Consider the following 26,724-nt stretch of genomic DNA (forward strand, 5'->3'; position numbering starts at 1 on the left):
TGGGGTATTTAGTAGGCAAATTTACATTTGGCATAGTTTAAATGTTCACACTGAAAGAAGTGAGAGCCTTTGTTTTGAAACACAAAAATATCACACAGTGGGAAAAGAGAGAAAGAGACAGTGAGAACTGAGTGATGGACTGAGAGACAAACATTGTGCAGTATTATTTATCCAGGCAACCAGCAGCACTAAATAAGGCTCCCAAATATCATTACTGTGGTGATTAACATCCTTTTCCACATTTAAAAATCATTCCTGACACTGTAAAGTGGATGGATCCCTCCCCACTATATTTAATATCATGATCCACATTTAATTGCAGGACACTGCAATGCTTTTCCAACTCTGCACTTTTAAAGCAGGGCTTCAATCTGCTCTGAGCTCTGTTCTGTGAGGGCCCAGTGGCCATTGCTGTGTGCAGGGCATGGAGGAGCTGCTCCCAGGCTGATCTCCCACAGCAAACACCTCTGATCTCCCAACAGATTTCTCCCCACCTACAATTTATTCACTCACACTGAATTGCAGGAAGCTGCAATGTTTTTTCAACTCTGCACTTTAAAAGCTGGGGCTTCAATCTGTGAGGGCCCAGTGGCCACTGCTGTGGAGGAGCTGCTCCCAGGCTGATCTCCCACAGCAAACACCTCAGATCTCCCAACAACAGCATCAGGGGCCATGATGCCTTAGGATTTCAGCTTTCTATTTTTCATATATTTGTCATCCTGCAGTTTTTAGTGTGTAACTCCAAGCTCCACACTCAGTGTGAGCTGCTGCTTCCCCATTTGGGGCAGACACAACAATTCCTCTCCAGGCCTGGCAGTCAAGGACACCTCACTGCCTCAGGCCTGAGAGATGAAACAAAAGGGAGCTGGGGGGAGCAAACCTGGGGTAAATGACTTCATTACCCGAGGCTGTAATTGGCAGATTAACCCCCAATGTGCAAATGGACCAAACTTATAAAAGTGTGAAATCTGTGACCCTTCATTCATTTTGGGTGTAGGCCGTGGGGGGCTTCATCTGCCCTAAATGTACCTGAAGGCCCCTCAATAAATAGAACTGCTTTTTCCTCCCTTAACTCTGGCTGGCCTCTGTTTTCAAGTAGCCCCAAACCCATCAGTTTTGGGACAATGAGAGCAGCTGGGTTTGTGCTTTAATGAGGTCCCACAGACCCCAGGCAGCAGTGATGTTTTCATGGTTGTATGGAGGGTGTCACAGGACCTGGCAAGACTGAGGTTGAGAGGAATGACCCTTTCCTTGTGCCCAGAACTTGTCAACCCAAACGTGGGCCCAGTTTGGGCCCTCACAGTCTGGCACAGACCTTGGCACAGCAGGGGCCATGAAGATGTCAGGGACTGCAGCACTGAGGACTGAGCAGTGACAAAAGTGGGATGAGTCACCCCTGGCTCCTTCAGCTCCCTAAAGACAATTTTTGGGAAAGAGAGCCAGAGTTGGACAGAAGAACACAGCAATAAGAGGTACAGACACAGCCTGGAACATGCAGGAACTGCTGACCAGAAAGAAGGAAAACAAATATAATCAGGAATATGGTGAAACATTGGAAGAGAGGTCCAGAGATGCCATAGGAGAGATTCAAAATTCAGCACCTATAGAGCAAGTGAATAAAAGTGTGAATAAAAGTATGAATAAGCAAGTGCAAAAAGTCCTTAAAATGAGCTTCTGTGTCTTCTGATAACATTTTGAGTCCTTTAGTGTATTATTTCATCGAAGAATCAAAACCCAGTTGTGCCAAGCCCCAAAACCGAGATAAGTTCATCACTCTGAAGTGTTTACAAGATGAAGTTACAATGACAACTGATAAAACAGTAAAAAGCAGAGATTTACAATGGAAGTGCTCAGAACAGAGCCTGAGCAGCAGCAGCATCACAGCATGTCCTACACCCATAATTAATTCATCGTGGTATCCAAAATTTCAGTCCTTTCAGCACGTTCAAGTATCTTCAGAGAATGGAGCCTTTGTAAAAGGAGAATGTAATTTCAAAATCAGACTCCAGTGATGACTGAAGACAAAAGCTGAAGGTGCAATGGTTAAAGACCCTTGTCATGGCCTTATTACAATAAGGATGGAAATTAGAGGCATAATTGTCCTCCCTGAAAACTGTTCAATTTCTGCAAGCTGGGATTCTCTTTCCCCTGCATGTTCCCTCCTCATATTAAAAAAAAATACCCTCTGTAATCATAAATGCTCCTATTCAAGAACAAACTCTTTTCTTTCACCACTTTAAACTACTAAATAGCTGCCTATTTTAATGTTGCAATGGATTGGAAATCATAGCTTTCTAAAAGGCAAAACACAGTGTCCTAAGAATTACTTTCTCTTCTAAAAGGCTGATTTCTTCTAGATAAATAGCATTCTATTCTATGTCAATTTATTCTAAAGGGAGAAAAGAAACCAAAGAAAAAATATTATGCACATAGCTGGACCACAATAACACAAAGTTTTACCTTTGGAAAAGCTTGGATTGTTTCCTTACCTTGAACTTTGCCTTTTTTGCATTGCTAATCTTGTTAATGGGCTCTGAAATTTGCATCATGAGAATAACCAGCCTTACAAGGTCCTCAGTTTGTCTACTGGTTATAAAGGTTATGTTTGACATTGGGAAATAGTGACATGCCTTGAAAAGGTAAAAATGTAACACGCTTCATTAGGGCCAGTGGTACAACACCACTTGTCAGTGTCTTTAAAACATGAGGATCTGCACTTCCTTTTATTCAATTTAGTAATTAAAACAAAAAAAATATCCCCCAAACCCAGGAAATTATGTCTGATGAATGCTGTGTCTCTCAGGCTAACCCAGCCAGCCTCACAGAGCTGGAGCTGTGACCACCACAGTGCAGCTCCAGAGTTTTCCATTCCCTTGTGCTCTCCCAGGAAAAGCAGCACACCTGAGCACACAGAGAGCAGCTGGGAACTCTCATCTCACATCTGGGGATGCTGACATTGGCTTCCAACCCAGCTCCCAGGCACTGCTCCATGTTGGGAAGGATGAAAGTTTGACCAGAAAGTTTCACAGATATGTATGTTTAGCAGAAAGATTTTTGAATGTAGAATCTGAAGAAGGAATAGAAATGAAAGCAAGTTTGGATACAGAAGAAAAGAATTGCTGAGCCAGGCTTACTGGATAACCAAGGAGGCAAAGTGTATGTTAGTTAAAAGCAGTTTTTATGACTCAGAGAAAAGGATAAACCCACCTCAAACAAGATGTTTTTACCAAGCAGAAAGATAGCACAGGCAAACAAGGCAGCAAATGTGGCAAATAGAAAGGTCTCAGGATTTTCCACTGCAAGAAAACTGAAAAACAACTTCTAGTTTAAACTGTAATGTACTAACTTTTAGTGATTGGAGAATAGTAACATGAGTATGGTAATTATAGTGGTTGTGATAGGCTAGAGATAAAAGTTAAGATATAGATTGGTTCTGCTGTATTAAGATGCTCAGCAAAGAAAAGTCTATAATGCAATGTAAATAATGCACTGTGACCAAAACCAAAGGGTCTCCAGGCCTGCCTGCAGCTGGGGCTGACAGCTGTGGGCACAGCTCTGTCACCCACCACCCTGGACTGCTGTAACATCTTGGATACAATAAACTGCATTTTGGATACAATAAACTGCATTTTGGAGAGCTGCCTGCACTCCCACATCCCTCATTTAAGCTCTCACATCTCCATAACCAAGAGCACAGGAATGATGCTGTCAGTCACAGCCAGCAGAGCCCACACCCCTGTTCTTGATGTGCTCACCTGACAAACACACTGAAAGAACAAACCCAACCCCCTGAGCTGAGAACACACTCTGTTTGAAATATATCATTGCTCATGCAATTGGAAAGCCTGAGGTGATCTGCCTGTGCCCTCCCCACCCCTGAAGGGTGCACTGCTCCCACTGAAGCCCCATCCACCCACCCAGCACTGCCACCCCAGGGGCTGGAGGGGTCTTTGCATCAAGCTTTTCATTCCAATATCCCCTGCTAAAGGCTTGCTGTGCACTCATCCCCTTTTCAAATGAGTCAATATTAATTTTTTCTTTATTTCAAGTAAATGATTTGAAGCTCTTCAGGTAGAAAACTCTACAAAACAAAAATTCTCCATACACCTTACACACCACAGTGGTAAATTTTGAATCACTTCAGTAATCTGCTGTAAGACTGGTTCAGCCAGCACAAATGAGTCTTTTGGGGGCCTTGTAGAGCCCCAGAGCCATCCCAATGATGCCCAACTTCACACCAGGCATTGGAACAGCACAGGCTCAGAGCCTGAGCAGGGCAAACTCTTCCCACACTCTCTCTTGATTTATTGGAACACAACTGTGATGGATAAACAGGAGCTATGCATCATAAAAAGCAGCAAAGCACTTTTTTTGGATCATAGGGGACATGCAGAACACAAGCTCCAAGGCTTGAAATGCAAGGTCTTAGAGAGGGAAAAGGGTCTGAGCTGAAGGTTAAATATATGCACAACATGAACTGGGAAGGTCTGTGGCTCTTGGACTCAATCCTAAACCTTCAAAGTTCTGAAAAAATACAGAATATTAAAGTGGCCCAAAAAGCTCTTTAAGAAGATCCACATGACCCTCACACAGTGTCTCTGTGTTATCAAAGGGCATCATCACATTCAGAAAAGAAGCTCTTGCATTTGCAATGCTTTGTTTGGCCAAAAAGAAAATTATATATATATTCCTTCTCCCTTGTTACATTTCTGTGATTTCCTCTTTGTAAGGAGGAAAAATTGGCAGAACTAATGGCACTGAGCATTTAGAGGTTACCCAACACACAAAAATAAATGCTCTGTAAAATAATCAGGTGTAAGTTCTTACAAATCAAGAGACAAAAGTCTTTCCTCCCCTATCCCAATTAATCTGACCTTGAAACTGGTATTTCTAAGCGAAACTAGACAGGGGAAATACCACTGCAAAAAAATCTTCCAGCACTTTCCTTCTCTAAGTGCCTGAGACAAGACTGAGAGGGTTACAGAGTAAGTGAAAAAGGGACAGAAGTGGATGAATGAAATGGGCACAAACACACTCCCTGTCCTCATTATTTCTGCAGCAATTTTTCAAAATGCTGTTGACACCATAATAGTCCCCAGGGAGAACATGTTAAGTAAAGGGAGAGCAGCTCCATTTATCATTAAGAGGACAGCAAATTTCCCTGTAGAAATTATGCCAACCTGCTAATACAGCTAACCAGGAACTGGTGAAACCAGATCTTGCTATTCCAAGTCAAGGGCAAATGACAGGATTTTACACTGATTACTGGGTATTTCAGAGTTGTTCATTCTACATTGGGGAGTAAATTCTACATTACTACAGCCAAACCTGAGGGTGGACAGATCAAAAAACCACACTAGTAACAACATGGGACAGGTAAACGTTTTACTTTGAGAAACCTGAATTCCCCTGTCTAATCCTGGGAGAATAAAGGAAGTTTACAAGGTTTTGTACACAAAGACTGCATGATAGCATAGAGATACTTTTACAGCTGAAATGGAAAAAGATGTTTAAAATCTATGTTTTCCCAGGATTTGAACTTCAGCTAACTCACTTCCATTTACAGTACCATTCCTCAGACAAGTCAGGAATTCATTAAAACAGAAAATCTCAGGGGGATGAGGCCAGATGAAAGGGCATCCCTATGTGAGAACAGGACCTCTGCAAAGCCACTTCATTTCTGCTCCTCCCTTTCAGTTACATCACTCACAATGGGATGAAGGCCAAATAGACATGTCCTCATTTGGACAGAGCACATGAAATCCAGGCCTTTGTAAACCCAGTCAAACATTGAAATGCCTTAGTTCGGTTCTGTTGGCTTGCAGCTGCAGATGAGACTTTTGAAGCTGCAGCAGCAGCCAGACCAAAGCAGCAGAGTCTTTGATAACCCAGTGTCTGTGCCAGAACCTTCTCTGTCCATGGCTCACTTCTGTAAAGAAGGCACAGTGTCATCCTGATTTTTTAAGTTTTTCTAAGTCTTCTGATGTTTACATTCTTGTAACGAACTTTCTCGCATATTTTCTGTAAATAACTGATTGTTTTGCATTCTTTCATGGAAGAGGAGAAATTTGATGGACTGTTGGTTTGTCCAGTGTCATTGGAGAGGTGGCACTGTCACTGTCACAGAGGTGGCACTTTTGGAAATCTATAAATGTTGAAGTCAAAAAATAAACTTCCCTTTTTACCTTAAGAACAACAGGGTGTCCACGTTGTGTTATTTCATGTCTTATAGTACAGCACAGGAATTTATCTACATTCCCTTTTCAAAAACATTAACCCCACCATTTGCTTGACTAATCAGTTTTTACCTGTTTTCCATTTAGCCTATTCATTTAGAAATATGTGCTCTGTACACTTCAGTACTTTCAGCTGGGACTTCCCACCACAACTGGTTGGTTTTTTTGTGCAGAGGGGTTTGTCTTACAACTCCTATACAAGTGGTAATGGGATATTTCACCCTGTTCTTTATGCACTGGCCAGCTTCCTAAACAAAGACAATTAATTAATTCCACAGCTTTTCAGAGGGACCTGGGATAATCCTGGCAAATGCCATCTTTTGGACCTGGGTGCTGCAGAGAGGAATAAGCATCTGCTCCACAGCAGAATGGGGTGGGCAGAGCAGCACGTGGCAATCAGATGCACTGGGAAATCAGTCATGCACCAGCTCAGAAACTGCTAAAAATGCACAGAGATAACACAAGGATGAGCAGGAAACACGGACACTGTGCTCTGATTATCAAGCAGAACTTCCCTCTGATGCCTGCAGGTCTAGAAAGCAAATACCTCTGCATTAACACATGCCTTGGATAATCCACAACACTGGGGCCAGCATTTTAACAGCAGAAGGGCTCTCCCTCATCAGATTTGGTTGTTAGTTTAGGCTTGAGGACACATATAACTCTTCCTATGAAAAATAAATATTAATTCCAACTTACTTTTAAAGGGGGTAAAAACACAAGCATGGAAAGCTGCTTTATGTGGCTCAATGAATGAAGCTGTGGCCTGTTCATCTGCCTTGCTCTGTTCAAACAGCATTTCCTAACAGAGGCCCTCAGGAAAGGGGAAACGTTCAGAAAGGCTGAACCCTGAGTAGAAAACAGATCATAGGCCCACTTGAACAAAGTCCATGACCCTAAAGCAGAGTAGATGCATTTTAGGTCCTTGTTAAATCTTTACAAATAGCAAATGTTGAAAAAACAGCCTTTCTCATACAACCCTTCTCACACAGATGAACCAGAGTGAAGAGATGCAGTTTGCCAGTGTATTGATGGCTCAAATGGGTGGAATTCTGAGATGGAAACACCCCTGAGACTGGACAGTCATTCCATGGTTTTCTCATGAAGAATAATCTACTTTCTGTAACCCAAATCAGGACCACAAAGGGTTACCTGGTTTACAGGTGTGGAGAGATGACACCCATGGGTTTGTAGGATTCCATGACACAAAAAAGCACAGAGGCTTTGTTCTCTAAATTGCTCTATTTTCTTCCAGATGACCACAAATACCACAAAAATCACCAATCACAACTCCTTTTTGCAATGACCCATCACCACAGTGTTAACCACAACAGTTCCTTCACAAGTCTTAATGACATCTTGGAAGATTTAGTGCCATATTTCCATAAAAGAAAAAGCATTGCCTGCCCTTGCACAGAGCCCACTTGCATAACTGCAACAAATCACTTTTTTAGCTAAGATATTTTTCCTATAACATATAAAAGCTGTCCAATTTGTATAGAGGAGTAAAAGGCCCCTGGCTACATGCTAGGATAGAGGATATCCAAACATGCCTGGCTTCCACCTGAGCTTTAATCAGAGAATGTAGAAAATATGTATGTGACAATGGTTCTGTCCCCGTTCTTTCAAGTGAATAAATGTACTTTTAACAGAGAAGAAGAGAGATGTCAGTTCAGGGCTAAAGGAATTCATAAAGACATATTTAGGACCCAGGAGAAAAGATAAAAAGACTCCTGAAATTAACATGAACAGCAAGCACACAGTATAGCCTTAAAATATTTTTAAGGTATTAGAGACATAACACCTGAAGGCTACAAATGTGTCTTTCACAAATACTTCATCAAAGTTAACATCTGCTGCTGGGGTCATCCACCAAAATCACACACAAAAGGGGCATTTCTCACACACAGAGGCAGGTAAAGAAAAACAGGGCTTCTACTCTTCAGAATATGTTTAAATATTGAATATTTAGGATTCACAATGCTTGAGGCAGGCACAGCACTGAAATTGCCCCTCTCCAGTGGGATGTTCCCCAATCCTGCTGGGCTGCACTTGGCCTGGACCTTGGGCTGTAACAGATCCGGGTCCTGGAACTGTGCAGGGAACACTCAGAGCAATTCCATGGAAAACATCACTGGGAATTGTCTGTGCCTGGGGAAATTCTGGGATGTAAGTGCTCTGTAATGGCACTGTGAGTTTGTGTCCCTCGCCCCTGGGTGACAATCCCAGAGCAGCAGCAGCCCCAGCCCAGCTCATGGGGGTAATGCTGCACCTGCCCTACCAGAGGGAGAGAAAAAGTCACCTAAACTCACCTAAACCCTGACATTAGATACATGTTGTTACATGGCAAGTTCTTTTCTGTCCATAATTCTATTATAAATATAAAAATCTAAAAGATACAGGAGGCAAATGGGTCAGCTGACCTTCTGTCTTTAAATACAGTGCTGCAGACAATGGATTTCTGCATGGAGTTTGATTTGAAAAAGCAAAAAGCAGAAAATAATAATGAAAATTGAAAATGTTTGCCCTTTTTTTGTGTAGTACCTATTAAGACTTTTGACAAAACATTGACTCTTCTCCCCCAATTAGGGTAAATAATTATTATAATTTTATGGGTAAATAAAAATATTACTTTTTAAATTTAAAAATACCAATTCTATTTTCTGTACTAAAAATATGAAAACAGTATGGGGTTTGATTGAAAAGAGGAAAAACTTGTTCTGACAGCTTAAAAAGATAATTTGACTTTAGTTAAGTTTAATTAACATTTACACCTGCACTCTCCCAATGTGCTGAGGGGGAAGATTAGCCACAGTATATGATGCTACCAGGAGTTCAATTCAATATTTATTATTCATCCCAGTATTCTGTAGGAATTAATTCATTTAATGAGCAAACAGGCATTGTGAATACTACAATGGATCTTCAGCACTTCAGATATTTATGTCAGTGGAGGTAACAGAGAAAATGTTTACTTGTGAGGCACTGGGATGTGCTTTTCCCCTGTGTATTTCTCCTCTCCACTGATGTTTTCACCTCAAAACCTCCCTCACACTGATCCAGAGCCAAACCAGTGCTTGTGGTGCAGCTGGAGCCCACGTGAGCTGCCCTTACTGGGACAAACTCCCTCTCCGAGTGGTAATTCTGATTTTCAGTCTCATCTCACTGCTCTACACCCCATTGATTGAAACGCCTCTGTTAATCCTTTGTTTCACCAGTTGTTGGTTTAAACATTCATTTGGGGGTTAGATCTGTTACCCAGTTGCAGGTGATGAATTCCCCAGCAATATTAGAGTTGTGACTCCATTTATAAAACAAAAAAGTTTCAAAGCAGGTATTTCAAGCTCTTTCCCACATTGTAAAAGAACATCACAACCCATTCCTGTTATTTGGGGATTCTTGGATCAGATTTCAATCTCTTTCAAGCCCCAGTTCCTTGCCTTCATGTCAGTGACTCACGTTTTGTTGCTGTGCTCATGAAGTGTTTTATTAATGAAGATGAAATAACAAACACCCACACTCTGGCACATCTACTTCAGGCCTCACAGTTTTACTCTTCTCTTTGCTGGTACTTTCACACATTTGTTTTCCATATTTCAGATGCTTGAGGCCTTGATAGCATCATTATGGAACTGTTTAATCAAACCCACAGTTTACTCTGACAATATTTGGCATTAGTAACAGCTATAACTCACCATAAACATTCCACTGGCAACTCACTCATGGCAGGTTTTCCAGTGGCTTTTACATAATCAAAAATCATGTGGCATTAAACAGACACTTAGATACAAACTGTAATTCTGAATTATTCTGCTATGGCCTTTTGTATACATAGAAGAAAAACTAATAGATTTCTTCCACTGTTGTGTATAAATTTAAAATAAAACAGTGGCAAAAATTGCAGTAGTAAAAAACTTATGTGTTCCCCAAGGAGGGAGCAGCCCCACTGAGTGATCAAAAGACAGAATTAAAAATACTTCAAATGCCCAAAAACGTGCAGGTTCAAAACCTATTTAGAGGAAAAACTTAGGAAGAATATTTATTAGAGGTTATAAAGGCAAAAATGGAAATTTCCAACAAGCCATTACATCTACGGCCTAAGCTGGGGAAATTTAGGACCACAATAAAAATCCTTGCACATCTGCTATTTCTTAAAGGTTCATAATATCTGGCCCCACTGGAATAAAGCATCATGCACAATACTCTCACTGTTGTGCTCTTAACAACACTTTCCATCTTACTTAGGCAGGAAATTACTGGCAGTTTTCTTAGGATGTAAATTGGAAAACACTGATGAGCAACAGGCAGAACTTGCAATTGCTTCAATTACTCTCATAACCCCTTCCTTTTTTAAAAAACATTGATACTACTGATTGCTTTGGGAAGCTTATTTCTTCCTGCATTTTTTTAACAGTATTCTGCATGAAATGGATGTTTAGCCATCCCCTCAGAAGCAAATCTATCCCTCAGCACAAATACTTCCTTCACAGCTCCCATGGAAGGACACAAACAGCCAAGGGAAGAGATCAATATCCCACTATTTTCAGCAGTTTGGTCTTCACCCTTAATACAGTCAGACTGCCAAAATCTCCACGTGTGGTAATTGCAAATTGGTTTTAATTTTTGCACCTAATTTGCATTTCTGTTTCAAATATCCAGACACAGATGTGTCTGTTGAAACAGGTACCCACAAATCTTTATTCTGGGACTGAGAGATTCCTGCTAACATGCTCCAAGCAAATGCTTTGACCTTTCCCCAGCAGAGTGCTCACTTGTTTCACATGAAGAATACCCAAGTGCTCTGTGATGTGAGGACATTCATCCAATCACCCCTTCAGCCATCTCCCCTTCTGCACACACTCTCACTTTTGGGAAGTGCACTGACAATCAGCACATTCTGTTCTCTGCTAAGTAAATAAGAAGAGGGTGATTACAGCCATTTTCCAGAGGAACCTGAGATGTGCTGGACTTTGCTGACTTGAACTCTCAGATGTCAAAATTGTATCCTGTGAAAGCTCCTATCATCTGACATTTATACAGACAGGAACATTTTCCTCCACACTCCTGCTAATATGGCCAATAAGACACTGTCACTGCACACTCCCACCTAACCCACAATAAAGATTAGTTCTGGAACAAAATTAAACTGCCTCAGATGTGATTTTTCCCAGATTTTACTGTCTCCAATCAAACCACATCTATTACCAGCAAAAACAAGAGACCATTGCACGTGGTAACTCATTTCACTCTGTCAAACTGGTGCTTTCTCTGCAAAAGTAAAAAAAAATTTCCAACAATAAACCCCAGACCTTTTATGAATCTGATAACCTTTCTTTGATAACCTTTCTTTCAATACTGAACAGGAAAAATCCTAAACCCAGAGCCAGGGCACTGAGCACACATTTAACACAAGCTCAGTGGAGTGCAAACCATTTTCAAAAAAACCCAACTTCTGAGTGCCATGCCAGTGGATAAACCCCAGAGATTTTATAAATCTTATAACCTTTCTTTCAATAACAAACAGGAAAAATCCTACAAATACTCACAAGGTTGAAGAAATCAAGGTTATTTTAAAAAATCAAAAATGTAAATGTTCTATATTCAAAAAAGCCTCTCTTCCACCATTATTACATCAGTTCTCTGCCCAGTGAGAGCACCACTGCACCAAACTCACCAACCCCACATTTTGGGGAGCCTGGGTGAGCTGGGAGGCAGCAGGGGCAGTGCCTGCCCTGGCACAGCAAACCCAGAGCCAGGGCACTGAGCACACATTTAACACAAGCCCAGTGGAGTGCAAACCATTTTCAGAAAAAAACAACTTCTGACTACCATGCCAGTGGATAAATCTCAGATATGTTATGAATCTGATAACCTTTCTTTCAATAACAAACAGGAAAAATCCTACAAATACAAGTTTGAATGAATTTAGGTTGTTTTAAAAAATCAAAAATTTAAATGTTCTATATTCAAAAAAGCTTTTTTCCCCCACCATTATTACACTTGTTCTCTGCCAGGTGAGAGCAGCACTGCACCAACCCCACATTTTGGGGAGCCTGTGTGAGCTGGGAGGCAGCAGGGGCAGTGCCTGCCCTGGCACAGCAAACTCAGAGCCAGGGCACTGAGCACAGGCTCCCACATGAACACAAGCCCAGTGGAGTGCAAACCATTTTCAGAAAAACCCAACTTCTGAGTGCCATGCCAGTGGATAAACCCCAGACATTTTATGAATCTGATAACCTTTCTTTCAATAACAAACAGGAAAAATCCTACAAACATTCACAAGGTTAAAGAAATCTAGGTTGTTTTAAAAATCAAAAAATTTTATGCTCTGTATTCAAAAAAGCTTCTCTTCCACCATTATTATTACATTATTATTACATTATTACATCATTATTACCAGGTGAGAGCATTCCAGCACCAAACTCGCCAACCCCACATTTTGGGGAGCCTGGGAGGCAGCAGGGGCAGTGCCTGCCCTGGCACAGCAACCCAGAGCCAGGGCACTGAGCACACATTTAACACAAGCTCAGTGGAGTGCAAACCATTTCCAGAAAACCCCAGATTCTGAGTTCCCTGCCTGTGTCTGGATCTGGAGGAGCAGCAGAGCTCGGGAGGAGTGCGGCTCCCTGGCACGGTTTGCTGCCCGCTGTCACTAGGTGGCACCTGGGCATCGCGCTCTGCATCTCCTGTGCTGCCTGCATCCCGAGCATCCCCGCCGTCGGGATTCTGTGCCTGTGTTCACTGCCGAGATGTTACAAACTCCTTTTTCTCCCAGCCCCGAGACCGAAGAAGAAGCCGAGACTCTTCGGTTCTGCCTCTCAAGGTTGTTTATTTGCTCTTATCTGTTCCATTCTTTCTGTGACCTGCTGAGATCTGTCCTGCACGTCAGTTTGAGGCACACTGCCTGGCCTTGGGGTGGTGATAGCTTTTTATACTATGAACAATGTATACTTTATTTACAATAATATTCCAATACCTATTACCTGTGTAATAGGTATTGGACTATTATTGTAAATAAATATTAGACAGTCTGTCTCTAAACCAATCATAAAGTGTCACCATCACTGCAGAAGATGGAGGACAAGAAGAAGAAAGAGGACAGGTCACACTCCAGACTCCAGATACCATCACTGCAGAAGATGGAGGACAAGAAGAAGAAGAAGAAGGACAGGACATGCCCAGATTCCTCTATCTTGCCTCTTGAACACCCATTCTAAAACCCCAAAATTCTACTTTTTCACTCTATGACAAATTAGCTCTTACTCTACTCAAACCCTCGTGGCTTGTAAATCTTCCCACAAAGTTGGTGATTGTTTCCATGGGTTAAAATCAAAGGCACAGGTGGTTTTCACTCTGTGCCAGGGTCTCGAGTCCTCCAGGGCAGCCAGAGCAATGTCCTGGGTTCCCACACCCGGAGTGTTGCCCAAATCACCAACAGGACAGGACTGCTGGGAATGTGCCTTGAGCTGTTTGATTTTCCAGCATCAGCCTCATTGCATGGGTGTGACAATGGGAAGATGCCAGCAGCTCACACCCCAAGCACCAAACTAAAAACTTCATGTTACAACTTACTTGAAAAGTTTTTTAACCAATCACACAAAGCAAAAACATTAACAGTAGTTCTATCCAATCACTATAAGCACAAATACCTTCAGTTAAAACAGGTGAGCTTATTTCAAATACAATACCTGCTTATAAAAATGCACACAACTCCATTATTAAGCTTAAAACTTCCTAATATCACGCTAAAAATACTTTTCTACAACTTAAAAAGTTATTCTAAACAAACATTAATACACAACCATTGTTCTATTTGTCCTTACTTTTCTACTTCTTAGATAATTTTTTTACTAACTCATCTCATGGCTACTGCTTAACTCTAATCACAGTTCTGCTGTCTCTAAAACCTTCATTTTGCAGCTTTCCCAAAACCCTCTAATTTTATAAATTCCCACCCAGAGCTTGGCCAGTGCCCTGCTCAGCAAACACCAACTCCTGCCTTGGTTCCTCTGCCCCACATCCTGTCCTCTTGGAATTGGAAATTGTTTATTATTTTATTTAATCTCCCATCTCCTTGGCTAAAGCACAAACACAGAAGAATCTCTAATAGTGAAATGAAGGAAGGCTGGGAGAACAGGGCCATTTCTTAGTTTCATCTCTCCTGCCAGAAAAGATGACACCTGACTCAATTTTAATCAATGAAAAACTCAAAACCTCAACCGTGTCAACTTATCCTGGAGATCTGCTTCTCTACAAATAATAAATCAGCTCCAGCTCTGTAGACACCACACCATTACCACTCCAGGCAAGGTTAACTCTGATAAACAACATTCAGCACCTGATTTAATAACAACACACAAGTACAGGCTGCAGGAACAGGGAAAAGGTGTCAATACATTACAGGAGTTTGAATCTAAGAATAACTGGTTGGTCCTAACTTCATTCATCACTAAGTACTATTTCTAATTTGAAGATTTCCCCTATACAACCACTTATAGTAACACTGTCTCATCATTTAAATGATACTGGAGTATTTTCTAGGAGACATTTCTAGAAAATCTGGAAATATTCTCCATAATATATGGAAAAATGGCTGTGACCTCCAGCCATTGGTCCAATTCCTCTGCTGGGATAAAAACACAGAGTCATGGGAGAAAAACACTGTGAGCAGATGGAGGTGGAAGGAGCAAAACTCAGCATTCTGTACCTGCCTCTGACCTCTCCCATCTGCTGTGCGTTAACACAGCAACATTTCATCTGCCTGCATTCCCAAATCAGTACTGGGATGGAAAACTTTACTAAATCTTCCCACAATAAGCAGCTCAGGTAAAATTTTCCCCCCATGCTGTATTCCATTCATCATAAACCACTCTCTGGTCCTCATGACAGAGCTGTAAAGAACTTTTTCTATTTTACAGTAGATGAGATAGCTTCCTCTATTTCCAGTATAGATGAGTTTGAGAAATAAAAGCAAACTTAGCCAGATATTCCCTGGATTTGTTGGTTTTATTGGCAGGAGTTCGATCACCTCTGTGCTACTGTTTGAGATGCCTGCACAATGCACTTTCCCTTCTCCCCCTGAGCAGAACTCTCCCCTCCCACCCAACCCATTATCCAAATGTTCTCTGATAATGCTCAGGGAAGACTTATTCTTGCTCTCAGTTCTATTGTTCTCTCCCTGGTAGTGACAGATTCATTTAATATTTTTTAAAGAATGCCAACGCTCATTCTATTCAATAGGAATCTGAAATTTAAAGAAATCCACCTTTTTTTTTTTTTTTGCAAGTCATTATCCCCAGCTAATAGATATCCCTCCTGAAGCAGCAGTAGAGATGAAGTAATTTCAGGTACTATCACATATCTATTCAGATCACAGGCAGCAATTCTTGCAGCGATTTTATTTCTCAGCAAAAATCATTATTGTCCCTCCTGAATTACCCTGAAGAGTTCTATTTTACTCCCACTACCTCTTCTCAACATTCCTTGATTAAAAAATAGTACATGATATTTGTTATCAAATATCAATACATAGACAAGAGTGGGAGAAATGGGGACTGGGGAAAAAGCAAAGGCACTTTAGAAAACATAAACCTTTAATAAGCAGGAAGGAGAATTTAAAGCAGCCTGAGAAAGACTGTGAAGCTGCAGATAGAAGAGTGCAGCACTTAGAGAAAACCAGAAGAAAAAGGGACAGAAATCCAAGGATCCAGCCCAAATCCATCCCTCCATGGTCTGGCAGAGTCCTTAATTTTAAAACTTCCTAAAGCTCCCAGTAATAATTCCTTCAGTTAGATTTTCTGAGCTCTGCAGGTACAACCAACTGCCTGATGAGATTTAAGAACAAAAGAAAAGCTTTAAAAGACTCAATCACTCAGCTTAATGAAAACATCTTGAATTATTTAACAAACAATCTATTAGGCAGCTCCAGCTATCAGGAAACATGAAGTTTGATAGATCTGACTCCCTGCTGGAGTTTTATGTCACAGTGACTCCAGCCCTTTCCATGCAGTCTCAGGGATGTAACACAGGAGTGAATTCAGCCTGAGATTGAGCTGCATTAGACTTTCATATAGGATCTGTCACTAAGAGCAGGAAAAGCAGCCAACAATTATTTTAAAAAAGAAAAAAACCCTGGAAATAAGCTTTTCAGGCCCTGGAACTGAGGCATTATTCAATAATTCGTTCTCAGGTCCATTTGAATTCTCATCTGTCAACTCTCCTTTTATTACCAGACTGTTCTATAAGCAATGATCTGGCAACACACTTGAAAAATCTACGTATTCCTCCTCATCCATCACAACAAACAATTTTCCAAGCAACAACAGAGACAGTGTAATTTCAAGAGCAATAAGCTCAACTCCTAACTCATTATTTTTATGCCATTGTGGTGTGGCATAAGAAGTATCATGGAAAACAGGAAACCTTTTCCTCCTTCCATCACAACCCTCTTCAATACATTAAAATGCACTCCTAAAAGTGCATTTAGAACTCTTCCCATCACTCAAAAATAAGCAAAAAATAATTAAAGTCCAAGTTACCGATGCTCAAGGAAGACAATTGAAATCTTCTTTGTTAAGTCACTATTTCAACATCTGAGGACACTTTGTTACAGACAACAAAAGGATTCAATCACAGGAATAAAAAAGAAAAATAAAAATACAACTCCCTGAGACAGTTTGACCAAGAAATTCAGTAAAGCCCCCACCCTCTCAGTACAAAATGACAGGTGTTCATCAAATCTTGTTCTGCACTTGTAAAAACATTTTTTAGTTTAGAGAACACATTCAGCCAGAGAAACACTACATCATTCTTCAAAACATTCCTTTTTAACTGACACAAACCTAATTTCCATGCAAATATATGAAGCACAAAAAAACCAAGTTCCTAAAAATAAACCTCCACCTCTCAGAACATCATTCTCAAAGTTAACTTTTGACAAACTAACAGAAAGGCTGTGACTTTGTGTAGCAAAATGTTCCAGCAAAAAGCATCGGTGCAGGGAGAATTACTGAAAGATATTCTTCCAAAACCTACTATACAGGGTAAAAAAAGGATCCTGTCAAGTCATCAGAGAAGCTAAAAACCTCTTGTATACATTTCCACTTTTCAAGATATTTTTGTATTTCCGTTGGTGTGACTAAGCACTTTCCAAGCCAGGGATTTCCAACTGAAAGACAGTGTTCATTTGGAGAGGGTCCAACCACCTCCTCCTTTCAGGGAGCTGTTAATGGTTGATGTTCATGTTTAAAACAGCATTAATCATGCCTGCAAACAGGGAGAAGGGGGTTGCCAGACATTCAAAATACTGAGTATTTCCTTATTCTGGCATAAATCCACACTCCTACATCCTCGAGTCTGAGGGGATACAGATTAGATAATCAGAGAAAGAGGGGGGGAGATACCCAAACTAAGTGTTCACAGTGACATCATTTCAATTCCTGGAACTATCCAAGGAGAGGCACTTGGAAAGGCCCTGTAGCACAATATTACTGCTTTAGAGAGACCAAAAAAAAATATTAAAGGACCTTTATTGCAGTGAATGATTAACTCTGAGTGACATCAGCCTGTGCTGAGTATCACCAGCTCCTCTGTAAATCAGACAGGGCTGGAAATCCATAGCAGAACCTTGGTTTGTGGTACACATTTCCTGCCAAAATGGGATATTACACAGAGAATGGAGCATGCAGCACAGACACAGGGTATATCCTATAAAGGATATAACTTATAAAGGTTATACCCAGCCTTTAGGCCAGGACAAGGCAGATCCCTTTTGATCCAGCCCTGCTCAGTTTCCAAGCCAGCAGGGGCTTGGCCCTTGTGAATGCTTGGCTCTTGCATGGCTCTGAACTCACCCAAATTTCTGCTTTCTCTTTTTGTACCTGCCCTCCTCACTATAACACGGAATTCCAGAGGTGTTTCCAGCCCACCCTCCCATTCCCTCTGATTTTATCCCCCCTCTGCAGAGCAGTGGCACAGCTTGGAGCCCAGCCTGAGTGTGCAGGTGACACAGTTTGTAGCACACACAAGAGAGAGCCACGGGGCTATTAATGAACCCAACTGCAACAATTCCAATCACTTGGCCTCTCTTTGCTAAGACAGATATTCCCTGTACTACATATTCACATATTAAAGAGCATTTAAGCCAATTCAAGTGCAGTCACTTCAAAAGCAGCAAGGTGTCACAGGTAAGAGTTAGTGCCAGTGATTGATGACTCAAACACTTTAAAAGAAGATCTAAACTCAGTTACAAAATCTAATCTCTTCAGCAAAATGCTTTACTTACTGGACCTTGAGGACTGTTCTTGGCACTGGAAACCAGAGTCATAACATCAGATTTATAGTCCTGGAAAGAGAAAAGGGGGAAAAAATAGTCAGATTAAAGATAATAGATGGCACTTGACATGTCAGGAATAAAGACCAGCATTGAGCACCACTGTGATTAGACTCAGAGGTGCCATTAGTAAAACATTTGATTACTGAGAGTTTCATTGCTGTTCATCTCGTGCCTTAGACCCTTTGACTGAATTACACACTTTGTTGGTTTTACCATAATGATCCCCAAGGAAGGCAGCAGCCTGATGTCTCTTTTGGGAGGCAGTGGGGTGGAAGGACAGGATTTCTGCCTTCCAGAAACTCAGGGGAGAGCTCCATTGCACTTCCTGAACCAGCCCTGCACATGAAACTTGGGTGAGAGTTTCCCAGCCACTCAAAATTCTCTCAGCACCTGCTGACAAACGTCTCTCCATTCCAACAGAGGTTTCTGTCCTGTAAATCTTGTTCCTAAGCCCTGCAGCACAGGCTGAGCAGGAGGCAGGCCCATGGCTATACTGGCTCACTATTCTTGTGTCACATCTCCATCTAGGTGCACCCTAAAGCAATGGAAAATCCCTCATTTTCTACCTCTCAGGAAGCTTCTCTCCTACAGCCCAGTTGGCATTTCATAAGTCACAAAGCAGTCTGGGGCTTGGGCAAGAGAAGAGCTGAGCACTCTGCTGTTACTGCAACACAGGAACCGAGGCTGGGAGGGTTTCTAACAGCTGAGAGAAGAACCAGAGTGTCTAAACACAGGTGCAATAAATTCAGCTGCAAGACTCAGGGCAGTAAGTCTTGAAACAGTTCTGATTTTAAAAGGATCTGTTAGTTAGCATGCTAAATTTTTGCCTCTTTCTCAATGAATACAGCCATCACAGTCATATTTGTATTTTGAAAAGGCCTCCCAGAGCTGGCCTCCTCTTTTCATGCCATCCTGTCAATAAAGATCAGATTTACATGGCAAGCCAAGCTACACAGCTCCCCATGTTGTTTGGGAATTAAAGTCTGATAAGCTGAAATTGAGGCCTATCTGTCCAAGACAGCAAAGAGTAACTGCTATAAACTTCTTTTAATTATCATCATCAAGCATGCCTCCATATATAAAGCTTCTAGAGCCTTTGTTTATAGGAGATGTGCTATGAGCCAGGAGACAGATCATATTTCAGGGAGCTGCTAGTAATTCTCCATCCTTCACCCTGAGTACCCCCAAGACTCTGAACTGTATAAATGAGAGTAGCCCTCAGTGTCCATTCAATTCAGCCACTGCAAACACCATCTCCTTCACAGGAAGTGCCACCAAACCAGCTTCACAAGGTGTCAATAGATAAACTACCACCAAAACCACCTCCCAGACAAACCCCTGCAGCCCAATCCATGTCCCCCACAGAGGATGGCAGCCACTGTTGCCCACTAAAAAGCTGCAAACTGAGACCAACATTGAAGAAAACCACTGAGCAAATCTCTGTTCCAGTCCTGGGTGGTGTCACAGTGCCTCCATACCCTTACCCACTGCTCTGCCACTGAGCAGCTGTGCCTTTGCTGCCTTTTCAGGTTTTCCCTCCTGCCACTCTCCTCCCTTGTGTCCCTGCTGCCCCAGAGCCCTTTCCCTGCTCCTGCTTTGCCATCCTCTGTGCAGCAGGATGCATGTGCACCTCTTGGTATTCCCTGCCCATTTCCTTCCCCCCTGGTTCCAGAGCTCCTCAGGCTGCACCATCTCCCTGGGATCACAGCTGCACAGGGCTCAGGAAGGACTGGGGCAATCCAAACCAACCTTTTTGCAGGGCTGTTCCTCCTGGGAAACTCCCTAGCAGAGACAACACGTTTTCCTTCACACCACTCTTCTACAAGGCAATGCCCCGAGTTCCAAATAAATATGACATTTTAAGCAGCTATTTTGCAAATATACTTCTTTTTCCTCCCCAAGCCAGCTAATCTCTAAGCATTGCACAGCTCTGTGTAGCAGTAACAAATTAATAAACAGCTTTAGGCCAGTGCTGCATGTGGGACAGCTCCTTGGGAAGCTCGTGCTGTGCTCCCTGTTAATAACTCCCTCACCACCTGTGAAAATCCAGGCACATTGAAGCAGAAAATAAAAGCAAAAATAGCAAAACTCCTCAGGTTTAGGTTGTTTTTAGGGGGGTAGAGAATTCCAACAACAATCCAGATTAATCTAAGCCTGTTAGCAAGAGCCCAAATCCTTTCTCCACTAATTCCAGATGCTTGGACTGGGATCCACCAAACCCCCTTCTCCTCCTCCTGCATCACACAGGCTGAAATCACCATTCCCTCACTCCAGCTGCAATAGCAGCTCTGATAGACAAAGGAGATTAATTCCCATCATAATGATTTTCACATCTAAGACACTTTCCTCTACACCATTTCTGTATTTACAGCAAACAAAAAATTGGTTTGTGGAGTTGCTTTCACACTCATTTTCAGGTAATGTGTCATAATAATATCTGGTACCTGTTCAGGTTATGCAGAGTATTGTGCCACTGACAAATCATTTAACTATGCACTTGTCTTGGAGGCTGCAGGAAAATGGAAATTACACAGTTTCAACACTGCAGCAGCACAATAAACAAAAACTTTCTCCCTCCTGTAGAGCTACACTTCATGCTCCTAGCAGTGCCTCCTCCAGGTAATTTCTTTTGAGTCTCTTGTTTCCATTAACATTTGTATTTTGAGGTGATTTCTACTTGGTACTCAAAGGTGTTATTGCAACAACCATTTACAAGCTATTTTATTTTCAGGATCTGTTCTGTTACCAAAGGCAGCTATGCTGTCCCTATGCCAGGCTTTCCAGAAGTTTCTTATCATTCCCATTACTGCCCATCTGCCCTTAGAGGAATCAAGAAATAGCAATAAAACACTCCCTAAATTTTATGTGGGGCACAGCCTTCTCCCCACCCCTCAAACTGAAAGTTTGGACTAAATGTCAGCTAACAGACATTACTTTCCATTCTTCTGACTTTAATGGGAAAAATAAATTTTGGCAGTCTTTCCCCAGTGTTAAAAGTCTTAGCTACTCCCTGGGGATAGAAAGAATCAATGCAAGTAAGATCCATATTTTCTTTCTTGGAACACCACTACTTCCAGCAATTTATTTGACTGACTATGCCTTCTATTACCATGTAAATTGTTTCAGGCTGCAGGAAAAAAAAAAGTATTAATCTCCCCTCAGTAAGTCATAAAATAAAGAAATCAATTTCAAGGTCAATTTAGTCTAAATAACACCTGCTGCCCTTTTTGTAACATGCAGACTCCTCTGAAACACTAAGTTGCTGTCTATAAAGGCATCAGTACGTGATGTCTCACATAAATCAGGGTGCTGGATGGTCCAGGGCAGCTGATTTGCAGGGTACAAAGTGGGGCTGGCAAACAAGCCCCAGAGCAGGGCCCTCTTCATCACTCCTCTTCATCATCAGCACAAGGCTTTGCACAGAAAATAAAGCCAGGGGAGCCTGGAGTCTGCAGGGGTCTGGTTCTGCAAGGAGCTTGTGCCTTGTCACCTTCTGGGGACATCCAGGGAGTCCCAGCTCCCTGCAGGGAGCATTCACATCCATGAAGGGTCAGCAGCACAAGGTGAGCTTCAGAGAAGGGGGAAAGGACCAAAAAAAATAGTAGGAACAAGAAGAAATCTTTCCTTCTGTTGGAATCTTTCCTTCTGTTGGAAGAGGAGTGGAATGGCAGAGACTGGAAATAGGAATTAAGATAATGGACTTTTTTCCCTGTCCTAGAATTCAGAAAAGGGAAGCTACTTGAAATATTCTCTTTTATTCCACTTTTAAGTGGAAATCTATTTCTCTTCTGGTCAAAAACTGTCCAATCTTTCTTTTAAATATACTTCATGTGCTCTCCTTGTAGCCCAAGACTGCATTTGATGGCTCTAAGGAGGCTGGACATCCATGCCCTTCTCCTGAAAAGTTTGCCTTGAACTCTGTAACTTTTCTGGGCTGGAACAGAAAAGTTCCAAAGCCTCAGGACTGGGTGGCCTGGCCACTGTGTTCCTCCCCACTGTGGTACTTCTTTCCCATCAGATGAATACAACTATTTTTCCTTTGCCATGTCCAGTTCACAGCAGTGTTGGTGCCTTGTTAAATCCAAAGTTCCTGACAGGTTTTTATTTGTTCCTCTGGGTCCCCCAGCAGAAGACAATCTGGACAATCAATACCCAAGCAATACAAGTTGCTTCAGGAATGAAGCAAATATTCAGATATTCTGGAAAGGGACTCCATATTCCTGTAAGACTTCTCTAATGAAAACAAAACAATGTCCTGAAGGCTTCTGAAAAGGGCTGAGAACATAAAGATGCACAAGGCTGAGCAGGCAGCAAACTGAAATCAGTTTACAGCAAATGCTCTGACACAGGAGTCCTTTAAAGCAGGAACAGATTGTGGCCTCCCTGCCAGAGCTGTACCCCAGCTCTGCCCCAGGACATCCAGGAGAGGGAACAGCCCCAGGTGTCCCCAGGCTCACAAAGAACAATGCTCAGAAATGTCACAGCAGCAGAGCTCTCTCTCAGTTGTGGGCATTAGTAGGTGGTCTCCAAGGCCTTCCCAGCATTTATTGCATGAATCTGGAATTATTGAGAGGTTTCACCTCTTGTTCTACACAGCAGAAATACCTTCCTATGGTGCCCAAAGAGAAAACCAACCCCAACTCTATCATTTAGAGCAGGGAGTGCACAGCACCATCCCTGTTGCACAATTCATAGTTAGCACTGGAATGTGGAGCCATTTTCATACATATAGAGACTTGGAATGTCTCCTGCTTTAGCTGGAAGACAACATTTCACCAAATAATAAAAATATCATTTCATCAACTCTGATATATTCATAGATTTATAGAGTGTAATGATTCTCCTATGATGATACACTAGCAAAAAGGAATGCTGCCATTTTCCATCAGATAACACTCGGTGAGTCAAAGGTTACATAGAAATAAATTGGAAAATATAAAGTCACAGAAAAAATAATTTATTTATTGGATATAAGAAAATATTTCATTTTTTAAATCCATGATCCTGAATCCTATTTAATGCAAACTTCTCTGTGAAATCCCACTATCACAAGCCAAGGATAATGGCTGTGTGTCAGGAACTGCCAATATACTGATTCAGTGAGTCAAGAAACAAGGATGAGATTTACTAGGAGTGATAAGCATATTAATGTTATATCATCTAAAATCATACAAATACTCATTTTGCAGTTGAATGTGTCTAATAGCATGAGATTCCACAGTAGAAAAACAAACAGAAGTCTGGCATGGCTGTCCAAGGGCTCAAAAGATTAGAAACACAAGAAAAGAGCAACTTTTTAAAGGGTTTATTTGTTTGAGGTGAAGGAACAGAAACAACCACTAACTTCAGATGCGCAGCAGAAAGAGATGTGTAAGACACACAAGGAGGGGTTTTTTTAAAGGGAAATTATCTTTTCCACATGCCAAGAAGAAGCCTCAGAATCCTGAACAATGAAGCCCTGTAAAGAACAGGGGGAGATGTCTCCCAAAGATGAAGAATAGAAGCAGTGCAAGAAGAAAGCCAGAATATTCCTAACTCTTTGTGCTCAGCTGAATGATTCTGTATTTCCTAATCCTCCAGCAGTCCATGAAGTGGGTAAATTATTGCAGGATCTGCTGTGAAATCAAGGTGAAGAAAGAGACAAAACAAGTGGAGAGTTAAATAAATACTTTCAAAATGTAATCACAAAGGGCACAGATGAGCATGTCTGACATTGCCCATTATCTCCTGAGCAGAATCACTTCAGGTTTACTGAGGCAGGAGATTTCAGTCACCTACAAGTCACTCAGGAACATTTATCTGGGAGTATTAGGAGACAATCAGGAGCAGAATCTGCAGAGCAGTGATAACCATCACCAGGGGTTTGCCCTTGCACTGGAACAGCAGCAGAGGTGCCCAGGGATCTCAGCAAACCAGCCCTGCCCTGGCTGCAGGGAGTGCTTGGTGACACTGCAGCCGAGCTCAGATAAGAAATCAAAAGTTTCTCTTTGCCTGAAGCTCAGATAAACCCAGCTGGGTTTATCTCTACTCCAAACAGCCTGGGAAAATGTTGCCAATGATTCCCGATTTTCACTGGCCAAAGCTGAAAGGAAACCACTACCTGCAGATGCACAGCAGAAAGAGCAGTGCAAGACACACAAGGAGCTTTTTAATGGGAAATTATCTGTTCCATGTGCCAAGAAGAAGTTCAGAATCCTGAACAATGATGGAAACCTCACAGGAACATTCTCCCATGACACCCCATCACCAAAACACCCCATCAGGAAATGCTTCATTCACCAACTGGCCAAAATTTTCATTAAGTGGATTTAAAGGCAAAAAAAAACAGCTACTGGATGTATCCACATTATTTGTTCCCCCAGGCACTGAAATATTTCTTATGCTACAGAATTTTCAGACAATGATTATATTTTAAATGTATTACCTGCCTGATCACTGTTGCAGGATGCTCCTCACAAAATACACCTTTCATGTGATTCTCTGGCATATATAATATTTATATACTTCTATGTAACATATATTTAGCTATAAAATATATATATATTTATATAAAATATTATATATAACATTATTATAATATTATTATAATATATTTTTATATATTATAATTATAACAATATTATAATATTATTATGATTTACTAGATTATATATAATATTATTGATAATATATATATATATATATATATATATATATATATATATATAAAAAATATGTGCAGGGCTGTTCAAATCTAAGCACTAATATTCTGCTATAGCAATCCACTACCCACCTTGCATTGTTCTGCCCCAAAATGCTTAGACAAGTATGATCAAGTTTCTAGGGCTGAGACTTCAGAAAATAATCAATATAAGGCTATTGTTACATGACTGGGAACAATTACATGACTGTGAAGTTCACTTTTTTAGAACTGGTATCTCTTATATTACTGTAAAATTAACAGGCATTACATGGAGTCTTTCAGAAAAAAAATGACCAGAATATTTCTGTCCAGTCTTTGCAATATTACCTGCATATAAATCTCCTCTGTAGGGACTGCTGCCAGTCTAACATGACAGAGTCATGGCTCAAATTATAAATATTTCACTGCTGGGGGGAATTAGCAGTTGTTACAGGCTAAACAGTGGCTCTGCTTTCAGTGCCCTGAGGAAACAGCTGAGTCCTTCTCAGCTGCCTGGTGACACCACAGAGCATCATTTACCTGGCCAGAGTATTCTCATCTTCCCTTCCTGCTGCTAGAGCCCATGGACTCTGCTTCCACGACTGTGAAATAAGAACTGATGAAGAGATAGATTTGAAATATTACTGCATTACACCCTGTGCTGTGGTTTTTGACAAGTGGCCTTCCCTCAGCTCTATCAGGACAGCATTCTGTGCAGTGCCCAGGGCCTGGGGGGCTCCCCCAGAGCATTGCAATCCCAGGTTTGCTCCATTCACAGGACAATTAAACATCTGCACCACCTGTTCTTTGTTAAAACATTATCATTCCTGTTCTCTGAATGCCATTTCAACCCACTCCTGCAATTCCAAGCCACCTTCTGCCCTGAACACTTGCTGGCTTAGCAGATTTCTTTTGGCATGGATAGCAAAACTACAGTTAAGTATTTCAATTTTCCTTATGTACTAGCAGTCATGTTATTTTTCAGGAAGGTTGATGAGGCCTGAAATAACAGGAAATTTCTTCCTTTTATTGAAGAAATACATATAAATGCAAACAAAAGTGAGGAATCAATTCAAAATCCTAGGATAGCTTTCCAATAAATAAAAGTGAAATGAAAATTCAGTTGCATGCAGCTATTACAAGCTCATATAACTCTGCCAAGATAGCACTTCAGCTGCGTGTTTATTTCTGTCAGAATAATATGAGGAATGCTCTATCAGTTGGAACTGGATTACAATAAATAAGATTCAATTTAAGAATAAATGGCTCGAGTCCTGAGGGCAATTTAAAATTTGTATATTTAAGAAAAATAAATCTATATCTCTTGCAAGGAAATAATACTTTGGACAGTGAGTTTATGAAGGGATACAAGCTATGAAATTATGTAGCTGCTGTTAATGTACCACAGAACCTGTCAGCTAAAGAAAAACAGCAGTAAAACATAGCAACCAGAGAGAAGGAAGGGAAATTCTCTGAGAAAATGCTGAAACATG

At 41.3% G+C, this 26,724-nt stretch overlaps 1 protein-coding gene across 11 annotated transcripts in view; it reads right to left on the minus strand.

Moving 5' to 3' along the window:
* Positions 1–26,724, minus strand: part of RBFOX1 (RNA binding fox-1 homolog 1) — a 1,183,000-nt gene that overhangs the window by 1,032,480 nt on the left and 123,796 nt on the right. For all 11 annotated transcript variants that reach the window (XM_036392503.2, XM_054516557.1, XM_054516565.1 and 8 more), the window contains exon 2: positions 18,520–18,579. In XM_036392503.2, the coding sequence (XP_036248396.1) occupies positions 18,520–18,579 (60 nt within the window). The remainder of the gene's footprint in view (positions 1–18,519; positions 18,580–26,724) is intronic.

Source organism: Molothrus ater, chromosome 16, assembly GCF_012460135.2.
Source record: "Molothrus ater isolate BHLD 08-10-18 breed brown headed cowbird chromosome 16, BPBGC_Mater_1.1, whole genome shotgun sequence".
Classification (NCBI taxonomy): Eukaryota; Metazoa; Chordata; class Aves; order Passeriformes; family Icteridae; genus Molothrus; species Molothrus ater.